A 22,728-nucleotide genomic window follows, 5' to 3' on the forward strand; every position below is an offset into this window, starting at 1 on the left:
GAGACCCACCCTGTGGGAGCGTACAGGCCGATGGGAGGTAATCTGTGGCATGTACAATGTATCACACAAATGAATTCATCATCTCAATGGTCTCATAGTATTTACTCACTGAGTAGTTGGTTTCAATAATTTTTTAAAAGTATTAATTTAGTTTTATACTGGAGAAATTTAGTAGGCCCTCCTACTCATAATTTGTATATCTCAGCAGCATGCATCAATAAACACCAAGAACACTCCAAATTGAACAAAACATTTTAAAAAGCTAATATAACAGGCCAAGTTATATCCTGTAAGGTACACATACTCAATGCTGGGCATAACCCATCTCTTATGTTATGTATATGTAGGGGTGTAGGTCTATGCATATGTTGTATATAGTATGTATATGTTGTATATAGTATGTTTAGGTGTGTGTCATGTATGTGTTCACTTTGAGAGCAGGCAACTAAATTTCATTTTTGATGTGTGTCGTTGTGCCCACAGTAAAAATAAAGGTTATCTTATCTCTTATCTTATCTTATTCTCCCAGCAGAATGGGCACAATTATTATCCTGGCCCAATGCCTTGTAAGAAAAGCCAGGTCTTCATGATTCTACAAAAGCCTAATAGGGGCCATCCAAACCTCCAGTGGAGGGAGGGGGGACTTGTTCCAAAGTACAGGTACAGCAATAGAAAAGGCACATTGAGGTCTCATTAGATGATACTGCTTGGGGGACTGGAGCATGCTCACCCTGTACAATCTAATGGAATGGACAGAATAATCCAGGTTTGTGCCACACAAGCATTATAAGTGATAAACAGTACTTTGACTTGCATCTGGAAGTCTATACGGAGCCAGTACAGCTTATGGAATAGTGGTGTTACATAGGTGTACTGATGTTTGCCCATTACTACTCATGCCCCTGGACCAGTTGCAGCAGCATCTGGATGATCTTCAAAGGCAGTTCCATGTACAGCATACTGCAGAATCGGAATGAAAGATAACCAAGATGTGAGTGATTATGAGCAGGACCTCTTAAAGTCTTAATCCAGAAAGAGAGGCAATTGGAACTCAAGATGGAGCCTTGTACTGCCTCCTAATCATCAAGCAAGAGTTGCAAGTCCAGGTGGACCTTCAGATTATATACAGCTCTGGAGTGGGCGAGTGAAGCCTCACCCAGTTTCAAATACGGAAAATCTCCAGATCTGGCCCAGCTGCTTCATCTCCCAAGGGTTAAGCATTAAATCTACTGAAATTAACCAGCTCAACTACATTTACCTTTAGCCCAGATTTAGTCCAGTATGTACTAAAAAAAAAGATATGGAATTATTAATATTGTTCCAATTCATCAGAATTGATTTAAGAAATCACAATTACATTGTAATGTTTCCCTTACAGGTTCCCCAGCACCATACTAGCTGTAACAAGGAGCTGCAGTATTCAGTCACATTTCATATTGCATCTACAGTATATCCATACATCTTTAAATTACATAATCAGTTTTTTTTTCTATTTACAATAAGCTGCATAAAATTAAAGGAAAATTATCCATGCTTCCCCCTAATATTTTATTTCATCCAATCTGCCCAAAGACCAATCTGATTTAAAATCATGGTTTGATTCCCATATTACATTTTGAATACTTGATTGAATTCTGAAAAAAATAAAGACAAGAGTTCCTTTAAACATGTGTCCAGTATTGTCCCATGCTTTGGTCCACTCCCTTCTTTTACATACAAAGTATTACGCATGCATAAAATATATTACAGGCACATCTCACGCCTCATCAGTTCCAGCACAGCGGACAAGAATCAAAATCGCCTTTCCTTTCATAGTCTCCAAATCCCTGATTAGCCAATCACAGGCAGGATTCCCTTTGACGTCTGAACATCTCCCCTTCATGCCGACTCCTCCTCTTCCCCGCCCATCCCATGTCGAATAACTAAAGGGGCGGGTCGCCATCCCGAACTCCGCACCCCGCCCTCCTTTCGCGCCCAATGGCATCGCCCTGAACTTCTAAAGCCTGTCAACGATTGGGTCTCCAACTCGAGCCAATCGCGTCGCCCCGCCGCCGTTGTATATAAAGCAATGCTGGGGCTGAGGTTCCCGCAGTGCTCAAGCGTTGCAGGCGCGGAGAAAGGAGGGGACGGGTGGAAGGAAGGGACTTGGCTCTTGCACGCGCCGAGGTTACGCCTTCCCTTTCCCCGCCCCCTCCGGTCCCTCAGACTGATTTCTTTCCTCGGGTGGTTTTTTTTTTTTCCCCCTTCCCGCCCTTTCTTCTTCTTCTTCTTCTGGAATTTTCCTCTGTTTTTGGGGGGGTAAACCGGCTTGGTTTCCTCTTCCACTCAACCCGCTTGTGTTTTATTTTGGTGCGTGTGTCGCCTTTCTCCACACCCCTCCCTTTCTTGTCTCCCTCGGGAAGAGCCCTCACGATGCGCGCGACCGCGGCGGGGACAGGGACGGCGGGCACGGCCGCCGCGAGCTCGGGGAAAGCGCCGCCGACCACGCCGGCTGACGGGGACGGGCGCTTCAGCGTCCTCAGCTGGGAGCAGGTGCAACGGCTGGACCACATCCTGGAAGAGGCCGTCCCCATCCACGGCCGAGGCAACTTCCCCACCTTGTCGGTGCGGCCCCGCAGAATCGTGCAGGTGCGTGAGGGAGCCGAGGCACGCCGTGGACGCCCCCCCACCCCACCCCACCCCACCCCGCACACACACCCTGCTTGGGGTCCCGGGTGGGATAATTTACCTCACGATTTACCCCAGCCTTCTCTTCGGGGTGGGTGGGGGCTCCGTGTCCGTGTGGAGGTGTCCTTCGGGGCCGGGATGTGGGGATCGTCGGGGAGGCCAGGCTGGCGGACAATGTGTCAGTAGTTCGGAATGCGCATACCAGGGCTTCCTAAAAGTAATAATGGTCGGTCTCCGGCTTCCTCGGGAATTAAAGGGCCAACGGCTGCAGGGCAGGATATGCCGCTGGATAAGTCACTGCGCGTATTTTAGCGGAAGAGCAGCACCTTTATGGAGAGGATGCTTAAGGAGGTCAGGGTGGGGATTGCTCAGGCTTCTGGTTTATGTGGGTTAAAAGGGCCAAAGCTTTCTTCTCGCCTATGGGGGTGGGGTGGGGGGGGGAATGGGGAGTCAATTCGAATAGGATGCTGTTAAATTGATTGATTTATTTTTTTTAACTTGGAAGGAAGGAGGAGAGAGATTGCATCTCCGGGAAGCTTCCCCAAAAGCAAATTGATTTATTTTTCTTTTAACTTGGAAGGAAGGAGGGGGATTGCATCTCCGGGAAGCTTCCCCAAAGCTGCAGTCTCATCGACTTGAGTACATTTGTCACAATTCTGGGCGTTTTTTAAATGTGTTCCACTCTGCCAGATTCTTTTGTTCTTTTAATAGTATTTTTAAACTTACTCAGATAGCTATTTGGCCACCATCTATTCTACCCCATCCCACCCACCCCCCATAGAATTTGACATATTAAACGTTCTTAGGTCAGTCTTTTTTTTTTAAAGGGTCTTGATAAAGCTTCCTATAATGCTCAATTAAGATGGCATTAACTCTACCTTCTCATTCCTATGAACTTTAATCTTCTATGAGTAACTTTTTTTCTGAATTAATAGCTCAGTTGTAGGTTAACTAGATTATCTGCAGATGGCAAACTATAGTTTAATACTTGGTAACTATTTGTATGAATATCCAGGTCAAAGATCTAGTTGCTTCATTTGCAGAGCATAATTACACTTCATTAATTTGATTTTTTTTTTATTTCTGGCTTGATAAATTTTGTGCATTCAAACTCTTGGATTAATTTTTGGCTTACTATATTATGGAAAAACTATATTGACTGTTGTGTTTAGCAATAAACCAATGAAATGGTCCTTTCAGTTATGCTACACCAGTGTGGTACTTTTTTTCTGAACTGCAGTTTTCAAGTTCTTGAGATGCTGCAGCTAAATATTAAACTACTGTTCATTAGTTTACACATTATCTTGCATAGGAAGGGGTAAAGATCTATGAAATATTAGTATACGTAAACTGCCCACTGGATGGCTGCTGTAGTGGCTGTATTATGGAGTGAAAAATATTGTAATCCCAAGGAAAAATGGGATTTGGAGGAAAGTATGCTTTGAGATTTATTCCAGGGTGGGTGGGATAATCATTTAGATCTTCTATGTCAAGAGTTTTATGTTATTTTCTTAGGCCATATTTTAATATGTGAAGTTGCCTGTAGTTTAGGACAGTTTATGCCATAACATTTGTAGACTTTTAAGACGCCCCAAACTTTTCAATGCATTGGTTCATAACAGTGATATTAAGATAAATTAGCTGCCAGGTAATATTTTCATACATTGATTACCTAGGCCACCAGATATTTGGAGCAGATTGGTGTGTTGATTTGTGAGGAACTTAATTATTGAAGCAGTAGGGCTGCAACCCTGATAATCAAAAATGCTCAAGAAGAAAGATATATGACTGCAATTAGTTTGGGAGGTATATGACTGGGGGGAAAGTCATTTCTATTATACAGTATAGTTAAAGTACATAGAAATAATTTAATACACTCCGTTTCCATTCACTTTGAGAGGTAGAAATGACTGGTATCTTTATGTGCCCTATTTAGAAGACAGTCCTGACCTAAAAAGAGCTGTACAGCATTTAAAATGGGTGGAGTTAAATACATGCAGGTTCCAATAATTGGTGTCCAGATGCAATGAGAACTCTTAGATGAAGCCTTAGGCCAGTGGTTCTCAACCTTTTTAATGCCGCGACCCACAACCGGTCGTAAGTCGAGGACTAAACCGGTCGTAAGTTGAGGACTAAACCGGTCATAAGTCGAGGACTACCCAACCGGTCGTAAGTCGAGGACTTTCCCTGCCCGGGAGCGCCGCGCATGCGTGGTTCCGCCCCCTGCGCCAGCCGAGGCGTAGCTGGCAAGCGGCAGAGACGGAGCAGGCCGACCACCAGCTGGCCCAGCTCAAGGGAGGTAAGGCACCCACCGGAAAAGGGGAAAAAAATGGCGGACAGCCTTGCTTGGCGACCCCCGTGAAATGGTTGATCGACCCCAAATGGGGTCGCGACCCATAGGTTGAGAACCGCTGCCTTAGGCTTTCATGTATACATGAAGGACTGAATGTTTTGGAGAATGGACCCCTTAGTTCCAAGCCTTTCATAAGTGGCTAGGGTTAACCTGGGTATACAGACAATCCCTGGGTTAAAAACATCTGACATAGACAACCCATACTTACAATTGAGTTTCCTATTACTGAAAATGGCAGATGGCATTGTCTTTCCTCAAGCTGACAAACTGCTGAAGCTGCTTATTTTTTTAATATATAAACTATTTTCAGCAGTTCATAAAAACAGCATGCCTTCAGCAGTCTATCATCTTGAAGGAGAAAGTTTTTAGTAATAGCCCATTTGTAAGTATGAGTTCTGATTTACATACAAATTCACATTAAAGAAAGGTGGAACTTGTTCTTAACCTTGTTGACAATCTGAGGGCTATACATGCTTTGAACTTTCACAGTTTCTTGGCATTAACTGTGTTGATGAGAGCTTGGACTCAGAACATTTTAAAGATGTAAGTTGCAATCTTTGCTCCAACTCTATTAGTGCCTAGGAATCTTCAATGTCTCGGAATTGAATTTGGGGAAATGCTACAAGGGAAGCATATCATGCTAAAAGCAAGTCGGTGTATCTCTTTGCACTGGCTATGTTTAGGGTTGCTGGAAGCTGTGGTTGGTAGGTCGCAGCTTCCCCTGCTGGTTGTGTGCCAATTCTAAATTACATAAAACTCTTAGGTCAACAATAACTAATAGAATGTCAAAGTTATGGAACTAAGAGGCATACTATGTCTTGGACAGAACTGTGTTTTAATAACGATTACTGGTTGGTCTTTAGTGGAAGGAATCTAGATGGTGTAAGTTTTTAGTATCTGCCAAGAGTGTCTCTCTTAGAAAAAGACTTGTTTCCATAAAATAGGATTCATGATGAAGCCTGTGAATGGCTGAGTTTGTACACCGTTCTAAATCATAATCCACAGTTAATGAACCAAAGTTGCTATTCATATAATATGTTGTAACAAAAAGATCAATTGGATGAATTATGTGCTGTCAAATTGGTGATGACTCTTAGCAACCATATAGATTCTCTCCAAGAAAGGCATGTTTTATTATGGCCTAATATGGTATCCTGATTCATACTGTGCATTAAGACATAATATGCTTTTATTTATTTTTATCATAGCTAGTCTTGTAAACACTGGTTTAGTTTTGTGTAAAGAGTTGTTTAGTAATTTCTTTAATGTATTGGTGTTTTGAAATGAATGTTGCCTTTTACACTGCTGGAGTTCATAAACATGCTAATTCATTAGTAACAAGCAACAGTGCCTAAACCAAAATCGAACCGTATCTTGGCATATTTTGTGAGCCCTGCCCATTGTATTAAGTTGCATTATACGATTTTTTTAGTTTACATTGCATAACTACTGCTTGTTAACTATGATTTAGGTTTTTAGAATGTATGAATGAAGCCACTCTGTAGCATGCCTCAGCCATTGTTTTCCAACAGTCAGCTAGACATAGGTGAGGATTGTACTAGATTCCCCACTACAATTCTACAGAGCTTTTCCCTCCCTTTCAGCAAAAGTGAAAGAGAACAGTTTGTTCTCACATTTGGCTGCAACAATCCCTAGTAAAAAAAAAAAGTTGCAGTTTGTTTATGCTGTGCTGGCAAACATTTTACTCATGGAAAAAAAAGAATGAAAAAGAGGTAAATGCCTAGTGGATTTCTTGTGGATTGCATAAAAGCAGGAATGCAATCAAAGTTAAATTCATGTCAATCACTTGTGCCCATACTGTAGAAAGGGTGGCCTAAGCTTTTCTAAGTTGTCACTACAGATCAGCTGTTCAGAAGCTTCTAACCTTTTTGGAGGGGCTTCACAGACCCTGGGGAGACGTGTGCCTTGCTTTTCTTGTAGTCAGCTATTTCAGGTCACCTTTCCATGCCAAAGAACTCAGTACTTTGCTAATTCATGTGTGAAGGCTAGTGCTGCAGATTTATTGGAAGATGGAAATCCCTACCAGCTGTGTTTTCAAAAGAAGAAATGCTGAAAGGCAAATATTTGGATTTTTGTGGGACCTGAGTAAAACAAGTTTCCAACAATGAGAACGGGTTGACCCTTTTGCAACATGCTATATGGGATATAACCGGTTACAAGGACCAATTCCCAGAATTATTAACTAAATTCTTCCTCTTTCATACTGCTCTTGTTCATCTTTCTCCTTTTCCTCATAGGTAGATCTATGCTGTAGCTTTCCATCTTAATTTGTAAGAAAGCTCATTTGAGACCCCAATGCATTTTTTGCACCAGAAAAAGATTATGGGGCTGTTCAAGCTTTTGGGCAGGGAGGCATAAATGTAAACTACTGTGGAAAACAAATTAGCTCTTTCTTGGAGTTCATAATTAATACATTTGATGAAACTATTTAAAGTTGTATGTTGTACTTTGACCTGACTAACTTGCATGGTGGTTGGCCTCTCACTTGGTATTCTGCAATCTGCTTCTTTAGAGCTTGGAATCTGCTAGTAGAAAACAAATCTGCTGATGAAGGTGGTGGTCTGGTCTTTTGACCTTGGCTGTATGCCATTAAGGTTTAGGATTCTCTAGTTAGATGCGAAAGAATTTTATAGAGAGAGTTTGATAAAGGTATGTACATTTCTTTCTAAATGTTGGTTCTTTAGTAGGGAACCTTTGGCCAGTAAACCTGTGATGCCAATAAAACTGAAAAAGAATGTTTAGGATTAGGAAGTAAGAAAAACCTGGATAATGGTACACATCCAGAGATATTAATGGTAGATAAGAAAAAATGCTGTAGCAGCTTTCCCCAGTCTGTGCACCCTGCAAATGTGTGCAGCCTTCCATTCAAACTTTTAACAATTTCTAGTAGGAAAAGACTGGTCTATTGAATCTACTGTATAAACCACTTTGATGGACTATCATAGTACTGTACAGGTAGTTCTTGACTTACAACCATTCATTTAGTGACCATCTGAAGTTACAACAGCACTGGAAAAAGTGACTTATGAACATTTTTCACACAACTATTGCCGTATCCTTGTGGTCACATGATCAAAATTCAGGTGCTTGTATTCATGATTTATGATTGATAGGGTCATGTATTCATGATTTATGATTGATAGGGTCATGTGATCATCATTTGCGACTTTCCCAGCCAGCTTCCCAACAAGCAAGGTCAATGGGGGAAGCCAGATTTGCTTAATGACACTGTATTTACTTAACAACCATGGCAAAAATGTTGTAAAATGGGCGCAACTCATTTAATAACTGTCTTGCTTAGCAACAAACATTTTGGGTTCAATGGTGGTTATATGTCGAGGAGTACATGTAATCATGTCAGATAATTTAGCTTAGGTCAGGGGTAGGGAACCTTGGCTCTTTTATGACTTGTGGACTTCAACTCCCAGAATTCCTGAGTCAGCATGGCTGGTTCAGGAATTCTGGGTATTGAAGTCCTCAAGTCATAAAAGAGTCAAGGTTCTCTACCCCTGGCCTAGGTTAATGCTTATTTTCCCAAAGCCTCTGGCCGAATATCATAAGTTTATATATCAGTTACATTTCTGTGGATTATAGAATAACTCCAAGGGTGGGAACAGCATAAAGCTAGTTTAGGAGATTGATGAGGTTTGTCTTGGGACCAGAATTTCCATTGTTAAGCAAGATGATTGTTAAATGAGTTGCTCCTGATTTTATGACCTTTTCAACCCATTATTAATGAATCATTGCAGTTGTTAAATGAATCACATGGTCAGTAAGTGAATCTGGCTTCTCCCATTGACTGCTTGTCAGAAGCCGGCTGGGAAGGTTGGAAACGACAATCACATGATCCCAGGATGCAATCACTGGTTGGGTGCTTGCCAACCAGTAGAAAATACTGGTTGGCAAGCACCCAATTTTTGATCACTTGACTCTGGGGGTGTTGCAGCAATTGTAAGTGTGAGGACCACGTGTAAATCACTTGTTTCAGTGCCATTGTAATTTCAAAAGGTCACCAAACAAATAATTGTAAATCGAGAACTACCTTTAATGAAGGCATGGCTAACAATTATATTGATAGAACTTTGTCAATATAAAAGGGAAATAACAGCAGCCACTTGCACATCAGTTAATGTCACCTTTTTTAACATCTCTAGCAAACATCAGCTTCTTTCTCTTTCTTTTCAGTCACTCCTGGGTTAATGAAAAGTGTTAACTTACAGGCGTAATAGGTATAAAACAACTTGCTCACCAGCTTGGACTTTTCTGGAAAGGTTAAATTGTAAATGTCACTGCTCAGGGTAGGATGGATTTTTAATGTGCTTATTAGAACTGGGAATCTACAATGTACTCTGAAATGAGAACAGCCTGGAGCAGATTACTGTTTGCTTGATAACAGTTCAGTTGAACCTTTACATTGACTTTAGAACAGCTAGCCATTTATAGCCTTAGTATTTGCTCTCAAGTGTATCCTGTCTTGGCAGGAAGTGAGCCTCAGCACACTTGGATCACTGAATGAGGATTGTGCTTTGCTTTGGCTTGATAAATATATAATTCGGACATCACTTTAATACACACACATACACTCAAAATGAATTGCCTGCATATTAAGGAACTAGGAGCTATGTAGGGTTTTGTATAAATCTTAAGGATAGCCACATTACTTTTTCTTGCTGTTGCTTCCTTCTTGTTCTGTGCTTTTCCATTATTTCACCAGAACTCAAGAATTCTCATATTTACTCTTTGTAATCTGAAAAATTAGACTAACTTTAGACTGAAAACTTAGATTAAGAGAAGGTAGCTAGTCTAAATTTTATTCAACAAGCTTTGTGGTTACATGATTTGAAAATTCTTTGATTTTATTCCAGCACTGTAACCATTACACCACATGGTCTTGCATATGATACTTCTTTACCTAGAGATTACATACCTTTGTGACATAATACAAATCCATGTTCATTAACATATACATTACTTTGGAATACTCTTTCTATACTTCATTGGAAGTAGACTTCCCTGGGTACACAGGGACACAAATTTATACTTGATGCTTATTATCTCTGCCCATTGAGAACCTGGACCAACTGCTTCCAGTACAGTCCATTTGCCCTTAAATAGCCTACTCGGCTCTGTGTCATCACTGCCACAAATTACTAAGGATTTGTTTGTCTATAAAGTAGCAACACTGCTTAGTAGACACTAATGTAGTGCCAAAAAGCTGCTTGCATATTCATTTTATATGGGAGGTGGCTTCATTCCTCTGCAGTGACTCAGATGTAACAAGAAGGCACATTGGGTTCTATTTTTTTAAAGCATTGAACAAAACTTGCTGCCTTTCACTACAGTAATTGCCAGGAGCTGAAGTGTTTCCATGGGAAGTGCATGCTTGTACTCACATAATGTATTATATAAAAATTACACATTCTGTACTAATTGTATTGCCGAACTCTAAATTAGGGCAGTTCTTTCATACAAAGATTTTCCAGTTCTATCTTTTGAATCACATACTCCAACTGTAAAATGTGTGCATGGAAAATATATCTAGGTTAAAATCCATCCTTAGACATGGGAAGTTATTAGCTGGTACTAAGAGTAGTCATCGTATCTTAGTTCAGTCTATCCTACTTAGTTGTATTTGGGGGGGGGCATGCACAAGGAAGTGCTATGTGTGCTATCTTGAGCTTCTGGAGAGAAAATGAGTTAGGAATGCAATAAAGACATTCATGTTAGTGTTTTTGTGCTAGTTTTATACTTGCTTCAGTCATTAATTAGACATTGTCTTTTATTGTAAGCCTCCCAGTCATTTAGGTGAGATGGGCAGTGTAGAAATCTGATGAATAAATAAATAGGCACTGCAGAACTTGAAATTCTGAAAAAAGGAGAGTCACAATGACTGCCAGACAATTCTAGTATCCCTAGTGCTTTATTCTCTGAACACAGAAGCCAAGCTAATGTTTTCAAAAATGTCAATCTAGAGAGAGAAACTTCTTGATACCACCAAAGCAGGCTGAATCTCTCTTAACATGGCATTCAGTCCAGGAGGAGATTTGACATGGAAGAATGGAAGAAAAAAGAACATTCCATATTTTTTAGAATACAGTATTCCGTTTCTAGATATTTAATTATCAGCTTCCTTACAGATTACCTAAGTTTGCATTGTGGTAATTTCCAAAATGTGCAGCCATAAAAATTTTTAAAGCAAAAGTTAAGAATAAGACTGGCATATGCTTACACACATTTAGTCCTTTGTTTGACTAGCTAAACAGAGTAGTCAGTCTTATTCAAGAACTGGGTGGTGTCCCATCTCTGCCATTCTACCTTAAATTATCTGGTGAACTATCTTTGGATTATGAAGCAATATTTTTGATGGGTAAAGGCTAGCTACCAGCACCTGTTTGAGGAGCCTTTGCTATTTTTTTCTGAATTATATCATTGGCAGTGGAAGTATGAAGAACATAGAAGTGGCATACAGGGCAAAAGTAGTTGAATATAGCTATGACTATAGGGTGGGTGTGATATGGAACATGTAACAGCCAGTATAAAGGCTTGGCTGGCAAAGCATGGAAAAATGCTGATTTGGCATGAAGGTATTTCAGAGGACAAGCGGTAGCATGTGGGATATGGGTTTGGCTGGTGATTAATTGAATTTTGTAGGGTGTAGGACAGCAGTTGGAGATAGCATTGATGCTGATGAAGAGGTTTTAGAAGGTAAGATGTTAAACAGTGACAGATTGGACTGAGATTTTCAGCCGATAGATTCTAATTTTCTCTCTCAAGCATAAACAGCACTATCCAAATAAACAATGGTGCAGTCTTTGTATATACGCTGGCTAGGAGTTTTGCCATTTTAAACCTATTTTAAATGTGATGCCTTGAAGAGATTATACACTGGTACAGTATATAAAGTTATAGCTTTGACAACAAATTATTATAGCAACAATGGTACTCAAGGTGTCAAGGTGGCTTTTTAAAATCAATACAAAAAGGAAGAATATAATCCACTTTTTTCCTACTTCAATCCCTGGATGCAAATATGAAGAACTCTGTGCCTTCCTGACTTTTTTTTAATAACCTGCTTGTACAACTGAAATAAATTCGGCAAGTTATCTTAATCAGATAACTTTTGGAAGTATCCCCATTAACCAGTGAGATTTAAATATTCTAATAGAAAAGCACATTCTTCTTTTTTCAGTAAGTTGCTTAATGAAGTTGAATTGCTTCAAAGTAATACATGTAAAAGTAATAGATTGTTTATTCAATTATACTACACAAGGACACCGACAAATTAGCCGGGATCTGCTTTCTGATTTAGCTAGAGTAGTCCACAAGTATTTATGCACACACAAACTTGATCACGTCAGCAATATTAGAAAAATTGATAATGACCTCCCAATGCATCTCTTAAATCTGTCCAATTAATTGGATGAAATGTGTCTTGCTGCAAGTCCTATTATGAAAAACCTTGCAACTTTGCAGAACAATGCTGTAGTAACATGCAAAGGGACAAGTGTACTTAAAGGGAAATGAGGGCTAGTCTTCATATACTTCTAAAACCATAAAATTACTAAATGGCATATAGCAATTCACTGTACTGTAAACAGAAATGATTGACTCTGACCAGAAAATATTAGTCAGCGCTAAATACAGAGTTCGCTACTCTGGAGCACATAACCTAAAAAGGCAGTTACTGTTCTAATGCCTGATATGTCTTGCCTCTAAACCAAAAGAGGTAAGGAATATTTAATGTGTCTATTCTGCAAGGTGGCTAATGGTATACTGTAGCTATACAAATTGACCAGTATTCTGGGCAAACAGCCGTCTTCTGTAAGCTTTATTTTTCTAATATTAAATTATCCAGCTTTCAAATGTGTGGTAGTAGTGAATCAGAGAAAAAAACCTCCCTGAGGACATTTAAATCAATTTGTGTTAAATTTGTATGGTTGCTATATCAGGGCTTTTCAACCTTTTCACCCATTGTACCACTTTTAGGATATGGCAATATCCGAGTACCACCAGTCACCTAGCAAGGTGTCAAAAACTTGATGACCCCCCCCCAAAAAAGGAAAAAAGTGATAAAATACAGGTAGTCCTCAACTTAGTGACTGTTTGAAGTTACAATGGCACTGAAAAAAAGTGTCCCCCAAGGCACAGCCGAGCAAGACACCTGCCTGCCCACCTGGTGGCGCTTTTCCTCCTGTCCGAGGTTTTCATTGTTGTGAGCATTTCTGTTGAGGATTGGCAGTGGGGGTGGGGGGGTGTTTGGTTTTTATTCCCCCCGTCTGCTGGGTGGTTGCAGCAGGTTTTGGTCACCTCACATGACCCTGGGACACTGTGACCGTCATAAATATGAATCGGTTGCCAAGCATCTGAATGTAAATCACAAGACCCTGGAGAGGCTGCAACATTCCAGCTGATCAGCGCTTCTTCTGGGCTCAGCAGAAGCGTCAGGATCAGCACCGAGCTCCAGCTGGAGCCTGGCACTGATCCTGGCGCTTCCGCTGAGCCCTGACAGCCCTGCAGCTCCAGCCATCTCTCGCTCAGGCTTGTGCGGTGCTGCCACCGGTTCAGCTCATTCCCCTCCCCCACTACCCCTTTTCTAGGATGGTCGCGTACCACCTACCAGGTGCCAATGTACCACAGGTGGTACCCATACCACTGGTTGAAAAGCCCTGTGCTATATAATCTGTTTTTTCTTCAGATTGTATAGGTAGATATATAAAGAATAAAAACAGTAACTTGGTATTCATTCACTTTAATACCATTAAAACCTCTGTCTTTACTAAAAAGCTAATTATTATTTTTGGTAGAATAAAATCCTCATGCTGTGCGTTTTGGTGGTCTGAAACTCTGTATCTTAACATATTTTTTTCCTAACTGGGTATAACATATGCTTCCATTATAAGCGTCTCTGTTTGAAGCCTGCTTCTGACATTGTGGCCTGATTTAGTCCTGATGACTAAGATGACTCTTATGTGTATCAATTTCTCCTTTAGTATAGCCATCTGAATATCTCACATAATTTTTGTGAAAGTGTACTGATATGATCTTGGAAGAAAACTAAAAGACTGAGGGGGGGGGTATCTCAACCCCATATAATAATTCTGTTTGTACTTACAGCCTGAGTTACATTTAAATTTGAACAAAATTGCAGCTGCATGATAATTGAACTTAATTTTTTCACAAGGTGTTTAAAGCTGTATAGTTGCTTAGTCCATAAAGGAACAGATTTTCTTTGTCCTTAAGCCTTGGCAATTTGGAATATCACTCATCATTTTTTTAACTAACATCGAACTTATTCCACATTTCAAATTATAACCTCAAGTTTATATCTACCATTTGCGCTACAAGAAAGTTGTAGGAGAATTCCCAACCTTGAAAATAAAGGTGATAAGAGAAGGCCCAACTATTTATTTTGAACCTGTCGGGGCAGATGCCACCTTAAGACGGAAGAACAATAAAGTATATGGAAGATCTGTTCACCTGTAACTATGCATAATGAAATCAGGACCAAAACCTGAAGTCTACTTAAGATCAATCTAAATGTCATGCCAAAAATTTCAGTAAAAAAATGGTCTGCAGATTATTGGTATAGCTAGTTGTTAACCTTTTCTTCTATACTATCTCTATTTAAAATTTCTTCACCCGAACTGCTATGTATCACAAACAGTGATACAACAATAGATTTGATAATTTCCAGGCATTATATTCAGCTGGGTTCATAGGAGTGTCTTGCCTTTGGCTTTTACACTGTGCTTTTTGGCTTGATTTTCTTTATTGTCTCTAAAAATACTAAGGACATATTGACATATTTCAAATTGTCTAGCCTGGAGTCCATTACATTTTCCTTTGAAACTGCTTTCCACACAATTAGTTACTGTAACTTGTACCAATTTGCCTCTCCTTGCTTTTGCAGGTGGTCCGTAGTCGTCTAGAAAAGCAAGGTATCACTGTCCACAATGTGAGGTTGAATGGCTCAGCAGCTAGTCATGTGTTGCACCAGGACAGCGGTCTGGGGTATAAAGATCTGGATCTCATTTTTGGTGTTGATCTGAAAAGCGAGGATATTTTCCAGCTGGTAAAAGATGTAGTGATGGATTGTCTCCTGGATTTCCTCCCAGAAGGGGTAAACAAAGATAAGATCACTCCCATGACTCTGAAAGAGGCCTATGTGCAGAAGTTGGTGAAAGTGTGCAATGACACTGACCGCTGGAGCCTTATATCGCTGTCAAACAACAGTGGGAAGAATGTGGAACTCAAATTTGTAGACTCTCTCCGGCGGCAGTTCGAGTTCAGCGTTGATTCTTTCCAGATCATATTAGACTCACTATTGCTCTTTGGAGAGTGCTCAGAGAATCCAATGTCTGCAAACTTCCACCCTACTGTCACTGGGGAGAGTATGTATGGGGACTTTGAGGAGGCGATTGATCATCTGAGGAATCGAATCATAGCTACAAGGAATCCAGAGGAAATCAGAGGAGGTGGGCTTCTGAAGTACTGCAACCTCCTCGTGAGGGGATTTCAACCTAAATCAGAAGTTGACATGAAAGCCTTGCAGAGGTACATGTGTTCGAGGTTTTTTATAGACTTTCCTGACATTGGGGAACAGCAACGAAAGTTGGAGTCTTACCTCCAAAGTCACTTTGTAGGGATGGAAAGCAAAAGGTATGATTGCCTGATGACCTTACACAGAGTGGTAAACGAGAGTACGGTGTGCCTGATGGGACATGAAAGACGACAGACGCTGAACCTCATTGCCATGTTGGCCCTCAGGGTCCTGGCTGAACGGAACATAATTCCAACTGTCACAAATGTGACTTGTTATTATCAGCCAGCACCATACATCAGTGAAATAAACGTCAACTATTACGTTACCCACATGCAACCTCTTCTGCCTTGCAGTCACTCCTACCCAACATGGCTCCCCTGCAACTGAATACTGAAAAAAGCTCCAGTCTTTGTCTTCTCAAGGAGCAGAGGCTGTGTGTTCAGAAGAAAAAAAAATAGGTCTCTTGCTCTGAGTATCTTGCTCCTACATTGGAATTATAAGTCTACTTAATCCTGGGAAATTGTGCAGTGATATGTCTAATTACCAGAGATGTTTACAGGAAAAAAATGCTTGAATTAATGTGTAAGGTGGGTGGAAAAAGGATTAGGTTAAAAGCAGAGCTGCACTACCTTAAATGCAAGCTGTTTTTTTTTTCTTTCTTAGTGCAAGAAGCATTATGGGCTGTGCAGACTCTATTTTTTCTGAACATATTTCAAAGTGGTTAATTCCTTTTAAGGGACCAAAGAAATCTTATACAAGTGCCTGCAACCAAAAAAGAAATACTGTAATTTTTTTTGTAGTGGCAGAAATCTATATTGACAGCTTAGTTATGGATGTTTGCCAGGAATTTTTGGTTTTAGGATCACACATTCATTTTTGTCAAGGGAATTGAGGTAGGTAGAGGCTTTCCACAGCAGCCACTGTAACATGGTTGCTGTCTGATGGACCAGCAGCATTGATTAACATTTAGCGCAGAGTTGGGATGGGGAACTAAATGGGGGCTCAATTCATAATGATAGAGAATTTCTAATGAGATGGATTATGTGCCCTCATTGCGAAAGCTACCGGAGAAAATAGGAGCTACCCTGAATTCAACTTAATGTGCAGTGCCAAAACCCTTAACACATTAATTCCTCTTAAAGGAAAGTCTATAGATCAGTATTTTGCTGTGTGGATCAATATATCTTTTGCATGCAAGGAGCAGTAGTTCCCAGGCTTTAAATAGTCTCTACGGCTGTCAATGGTATTAGAGTAAAAATGAGCTGGACCAAAAAACATAAAAAGATATATGCATAGCCTTTGTCCTGGTTAAAGGAAAGAACCAGTTAGACCTTGGCCCAGAAGTCCTCAGCTTTCTGTCTAATAGCCCACTACCGTATCTTGAGAACTGTGCTTCTCTTTCTGTTGGGTGTCTGTGACCACCTACTTGATTCCATGTTTGACTAAGGAAACATTTTAACACTGCTTGTTGTGGCTGTGCAACACTTTATAGTCTTAATTTGACAAGGTATCAGTGATGTATTGAATCAAGTCATCAAATTGAGGACGAGATTTAATGCGTTGAATCAGATGAAGTGACCCAATTTAGATGACCTTTGTTTGAATTGAACTTACAAATTGGATTAACACAATTCAAATCTGATTTAAAAAAAAACCCATTAGGATCGGATCTGATTTGCACAGGCCCATTGCCTTGCTTTTGCTTATAAAACATTGATCTAGAGAAAATTCCTCATGTATTACGCTTGCTACAGTAGAATAAGTAGGAGATGAGGGAGAGAGCTGTAGACAACTGTACCCAAGATATTGTTGGTGTCTTGTCAAATTAGGTTTTGAAATAATTATTTACCCAGCACAATAATCTTTCCTGTATATTTTTTTGGATTGCATAGAAATTTTACAACATAACAGATTAGCTCAGATTAGTTTATACTTTTTAGGAAGCTGAGGCAGCAGATATTTTGGCTGTTGGACATACCTGCGCTGTAAGGGATACACAAAAATGCTCCATGGTGTATCTTTGAAGGTTGACTTATTTACTAATCTGTTTTCTCTGCAATCAAACTGTACCTTGTTGGAGCAGATGAAAAAAAAAAAGAAATAAAATATATACTTGGATTGTGTCTAGCTAACATCCTGCCTCTTCCTGAGAGACAATGAGCTGAGATGGTAAGGCAGTTGTTTAAGATTTGTTGACTAATTGACCAATACTTACCCCAACTTCACCCACTTTTTACAAGTTGTACAAGCTAAGAGAAACTTCTCATTTTTGATAAATCCAGTGCTGTGTAAATAGACTTCTTGAATATATACCGGTAGGTGGCTTTAGATGATCTCTACTGGTGAAGTCTTCCATATTCTGCAGAGAACATGGCTGCAGTGCCTGATGATTAAGGGGGCTGTCCTAGGTTTCCTTTGCCGCTTGAAAGAAGGCTCTGCTTTTCTAAACTGTCTCCTTTGACAGCCATTTGATAATTCACATTTACGAGGAGGGAAATGGGTTTGCACTAAAACCGCACAACTGGCTGCCAGCAATGTTTTTGGCTAAAATGATGGGTGAAAATTTAAATAGTAAAAATGGCCTCTTTTTAAAAAAAAACAGATCAATGCTGTGTTTGGGGAAAAAAGTTCTCCCATGTAATCAAAGGCTTGCTGGATGCTTTTTTAAAGCACTTTTTGCTGTATAGAGATGTGTGGTGAAATATAAGTAGAAGCTGCACCAGATATATCTGCTGTGATACTGCTGTTTTCCTTGTGTGCATGAGAATATGCTGAAGAGTTTGACACTATGAATGGCACTTCTAGACTTGTGTTTGAATGTGTTCTGCAGCTATCAAATCTGTCATGCAATAAGCCTGACATAAGAACTTTGGATTCTTTAGAATCTGTCGCCATAAATAAATACAATGTATTGAACTCTGTTGAATTTACTTTACTTAATCATACCAAAGTACCATAGTTTTAGTTTCTAACCCTCAATTCTCTCTTTGGCCTCAAACAAAATTGATCTAAGTTAGCCTTCCCCAACCTGTACATTCAAGATAAACTAGACTACAAAGAAAGGCTGTTTTAGGCCACCCAACTTAAAAGGCTTCAGGAATAAAGGTGGCTTCCAAAGTGCTATCCTTTCTCCTCCTAAGTGCATAACTGGCTTTTGCAGAGTAGGTGAAAAGAAGTAGGAAACGCCATGCTGAAGTTTCACTGCAGTCTTCTGTCCCCTGCGATTGTTGATTGTATCTTCTACTGATGATTGGATGATACTTGTCCCAGTTCATATATGGTGCGATCCGAGGCAGAGGGCTAACCACTCTAGAGTGCCAAAAGAAAAAAAAAGGATAGGGAACATTGCTACAGAGGAGTCACATCATTTCTGCCAAGATACAAAATGATTCACATCTTCCTAATGCAATAGTATTTCAGTACATATTTAAATTACCTTTCAAAACAGTTCTAGATGGAGAGAGCAAAGAAAAAAAACCTCATAAGTACATGGGATTTATGCATTGCCTTCTCTGCCAGGCCTCTGTTTAATCAGTGGCCGCCTTAGCTGCTTACTATGCTCTTCTTTCTAGAGTAAATGGAGAGTGTTGAATTGAGGCTTGGGATGCTATACTTCAAAGTATCCTATGTATATAGAGAACTATATCTTAACATGGCTTGTGAATTGCCAAATTATTAGTGATAATGGATGCTTGCACGGGGGGATAGCCTGGCTCTGTGTGCCTTCCAGATACCTTATACTGGTATTCCAAAAACCATTTGCTATTGACTAGACACGTAAATGAAAGTTAATATCTAAAGCTACTGGAAGACATCTGGTGATCTAGGCTGGTTCTGATTTTATCTCTATCCTCTTTCAGTAGTCATTCTTGGCTTTACTTGCTATCCTCAGAACACTACTCAGTACAACCTTCCATTGTGAAATTAATTTGGTCTTTAAACATAATATGATATAGGTTGGGGGAGGGGGTCCTGCCAAGTTTTTACCTCTTATGCCATTCCAATAGCACAAATCCTGGTCCTAATCCTGTAATTGGCGGTTGTCTCTGAAACTGACCAGAGCAGCACAAACCACCTGATGTGGATGGCTTTTTCTATTGTTGGAGCAGATCACTCCTAAACAAAAGGATGCTTGTGGAAAACACTAGTTGTGATCTGAAAAGGGGCTTTCAATGTTTTGAGTGTTTGATCTCTTTAAAAAAAAAAAACCTAATAAAAAAATCTATTTTCTCAAAAGTTGGTCTGTCATTTTTAATTGAACAGAAAAGCCAATATCAAAATGATGAAGGCTAACAGTATAGTCAATAAAAACCTTATGTCCAGTCTAGTAAGCATATTGTTGGAGGAATGTTTAATCTGAGTGTAACAAATTGGAAGAATGCTCTACAGTACAGTCCAATACTGGTTTAATAGTAACCATAGCAATAAATTAAAAAGTCTTGTCAAAATGTAGTAATGTGGGTGTATTTAAAGGATTGTAGGTGGGACAGCAATTGAACAAATCAAATAGTATTTTTATTTCTATTTTCTTAGGTTTGATATGGGTTTGGGAAGTTTGATGAATTGCTTACAGTGCTATACTTTCTGGCATGAAGCCTATTTATCATGGTTATACCTTGCCTAGAATATGACCTAGGTTATATACCAGTGAGCCATGATTTACTTAACTACAGTTCACAGGATAAATCACAATGAGTGGAGTAGGTCTGTCCAATATACTGAGCCAAAATTGAGCAAAATATATATTCAGGCAGAGGCTTGGTGGCTGAGAGTTTAATCTGGATGCTGGCTCCTTCCAACCTTATGGTTCTATAACTTTGTGTGCTTTGTGAACCAGTCCATATTTGTGTTCTGATGTTTGCAAAATTGCACTTCACATCCAAGTTACTCCAACATGACTTGTTTCCATGCAAGGTATTTAAATTCAAGGGTAATTTTAAAAAAAACTCAGAAGGAAGCAGCCATTGCTAAGTCCTGTGCATAGGCTCATTGTGATGTGACAGGTTCTTTCTGCCAAAAAAATGTCGAGAAATAGTGCTATGGTGCTATTCAAATCAGCTTCTCTTAGTCCACATGGAAATGGTGTGAAATTGTGCTGAATTTTGGATAGCAGTGTTGATTGTCCATTTGCTTGTTAAGCATTGGTTGAGAATGTGTAAAAATAAAAGCTCTAATTATATTGCAAATCGTATATATCTGAAGTAGAGAAGAGGAAACCAGTTGTCTCAAAAGGAATGTATCTGAAGGCAAAAACTACGGTATATGGTATCCTCTGATATGTAGCTGCTTTTTTTCTGCTGAACACAGTGCAGAGAAGGAACAAGATGATGAAGAGAAAATTATTTTTATCATTAAATTTGCCTGCATCCTATATGCATGTTTTCCTATATTTGGGAGTTCTTACATAATACTGGGCTTAAAAACCCCACCTTGTTTATCAATAGTTTTCTCCCCCTGTAAAAGAGCTTCTACTTACGGTAATCATTTACCTTATTCTCAAATTTATTGGGATAGTATATCGGGAGATAGGGGAAGGTGTTTGTTTTTTGTTCTAGGTCTCTTGGATATTGTAGCCTCACCTAATCTACAGGTCTGGAAAAAACCTTGAAAGGTTTCTTCTCAATTTTGCAGTCATTGAATCTGCAAATTGCTGGAGAGCAGGTTGTATGATGAAAGACATTGACCCATATGTTTTTTTTTACCATGTTGTAGCTAATATAAATGCAAAAACTGTTGCACATAATCATGGAGGATTGCATTAAAAAGCCACAAAATTTTGAATTAAAAAGTTTATATACAGTTTTTTTTCCCATGAGTGAATTAAGAATGCTTAAAAATGCAGAATAACATTTTGGTGCAACTCTATTGGAAATAGCTGAAAATGAGGTTCCCTTCTTTCCTGCAATTGGCTTTGACAACATCTATTCTACCACATTCTGCCTTTGCAGACCAGGTTTCTAGTATATCAAGCCAATTTCAACTGAGAGGGACATTTCAGTGGCCTTGGATCTCTTGCCTCCAAATTTCAAGAAGAGGTTTCCTTTGTTTTTATGGTTATCATAAAAAAAACTCTGCAAAAGAGCATTGTCCAGCATCTCCATTTTGTTTTTCCTATAAAGCTTTGGTTAGGACTATTTCATTTATATTCCGTATTTTTGTCCAAGGGACAGACGTTATCCTGCTCCCTGGCAATACAGGAAAACCAAATCAGCCTTTATGGATAGCTACTCTCCAGCCAGAATGCCTCAAATGAATAAAACACAGAGGACAACCAAAATGATTTAAATAGATTGTGACCAAGATCAGACTGTGAAGCTTGTCTGAAAAGCCTTTTTGCTGCTTGCAAAGAGTGTTAATAAACCCCATGAATAAAAATTGATTAATGGAACATTTTCCTATAAGATGAAAAAAAGCACAATCAAAGGTTTAACCTAATCACTTGGTATCTAGTAGCTGGTTTCCAGAGTCCAAGTTGAACTTAGGTTTCATTCTTTCAAATGGAAAATTCCCAGCATCTGATCTTGAAAATAGTTAATGGCTTATACTGTGGATCTATGTCTCTCCTAAGGGAATTAGGGTTGTATGGAAAGAGTGTTGATGAACTTGTGACGGTGTCTAGCTAAGCCTACAGTACAGGACTGTTGAAAGGTTGATACTTAAAAGTTCACCAAACAATGTAATACATTAGAGGTCCCTCTCACCTTCCAATTTGGACTTGGACCTTGTTGTTTATGCTGAAGTACAAACCTGTAATATGTTTTTAGGATGTGCTTTTTCCTGGAATAATAAAGATGTGTAAGTCTATTTATTTGCCCTGATCTAGCCTGTTCTCCAAGCCATGCCAATGTCACCACATGAGCAACAAACACCATATGGCACTTTCTGGCATCATCATTCCTCCACTGAAGATAATGTTTACATTCAGTGAATGTTGATACGGATTAAGTGTCTTCAGTTTTACATGGGAACACCTAACGGGACCTAGATTGTGCCAAAGATGGGAGAGTCGTACAATGCAGTTAATATCTGCAACACACAATGTCATTTCCAGTGCAGGCACTGTATTGCTGCAAACACATCAGGAACAGACCTGAAGTGATCTCGACACCAACCCAATGAAAACAGGACCACAATAGGGTAATTC

General features: G+C 39.6%; 1 protein-coding gene across 1 annotated transcript; it reads left to right on the top strand.

Moving 5' to 3' along the window:
• Nucleotides 1-2,412: 2,412 nt before the first annotated feature.
• On the top strand, nt 2,413-22,386 carry LOC107295979 (terminal nucleotidyltransferase 5A). Its single transcript, XM_015825315.1, has 2 exons — nt 2,413-2,628; nt 14,952-22,386. Exons 1-2 carry the CDS (start codon nt 2,413-2,415, stop codon nt 15,969-15,971), a joined length of 1,236 nt encoding a protein of 411 aa, XP_015680801.1. The 3' UTR covers nt 15,972-22,386.
• The last annotated feature ends 342 nt before the right edge of the window (nt 22,387-22,728 follow it).

The sequence above is a fragment of the Protobothrops mucrosquamatus genome, unplaced genomic scaffold, assembly GCF_001527695.2.
Source record: "Protobothrops mucrosquamatus isolate PMUCROS unplaced genomic scaffold, P.Mucros_1.0 scaffold2593, whole genome shotgun sequence".
Lineage (NCBI taxonomy): Eukaryota > Metazoa > Chordata > Lepidosauria > Squamata > Viperidae > Protobothrops > Protobothrops mucrosquamatus.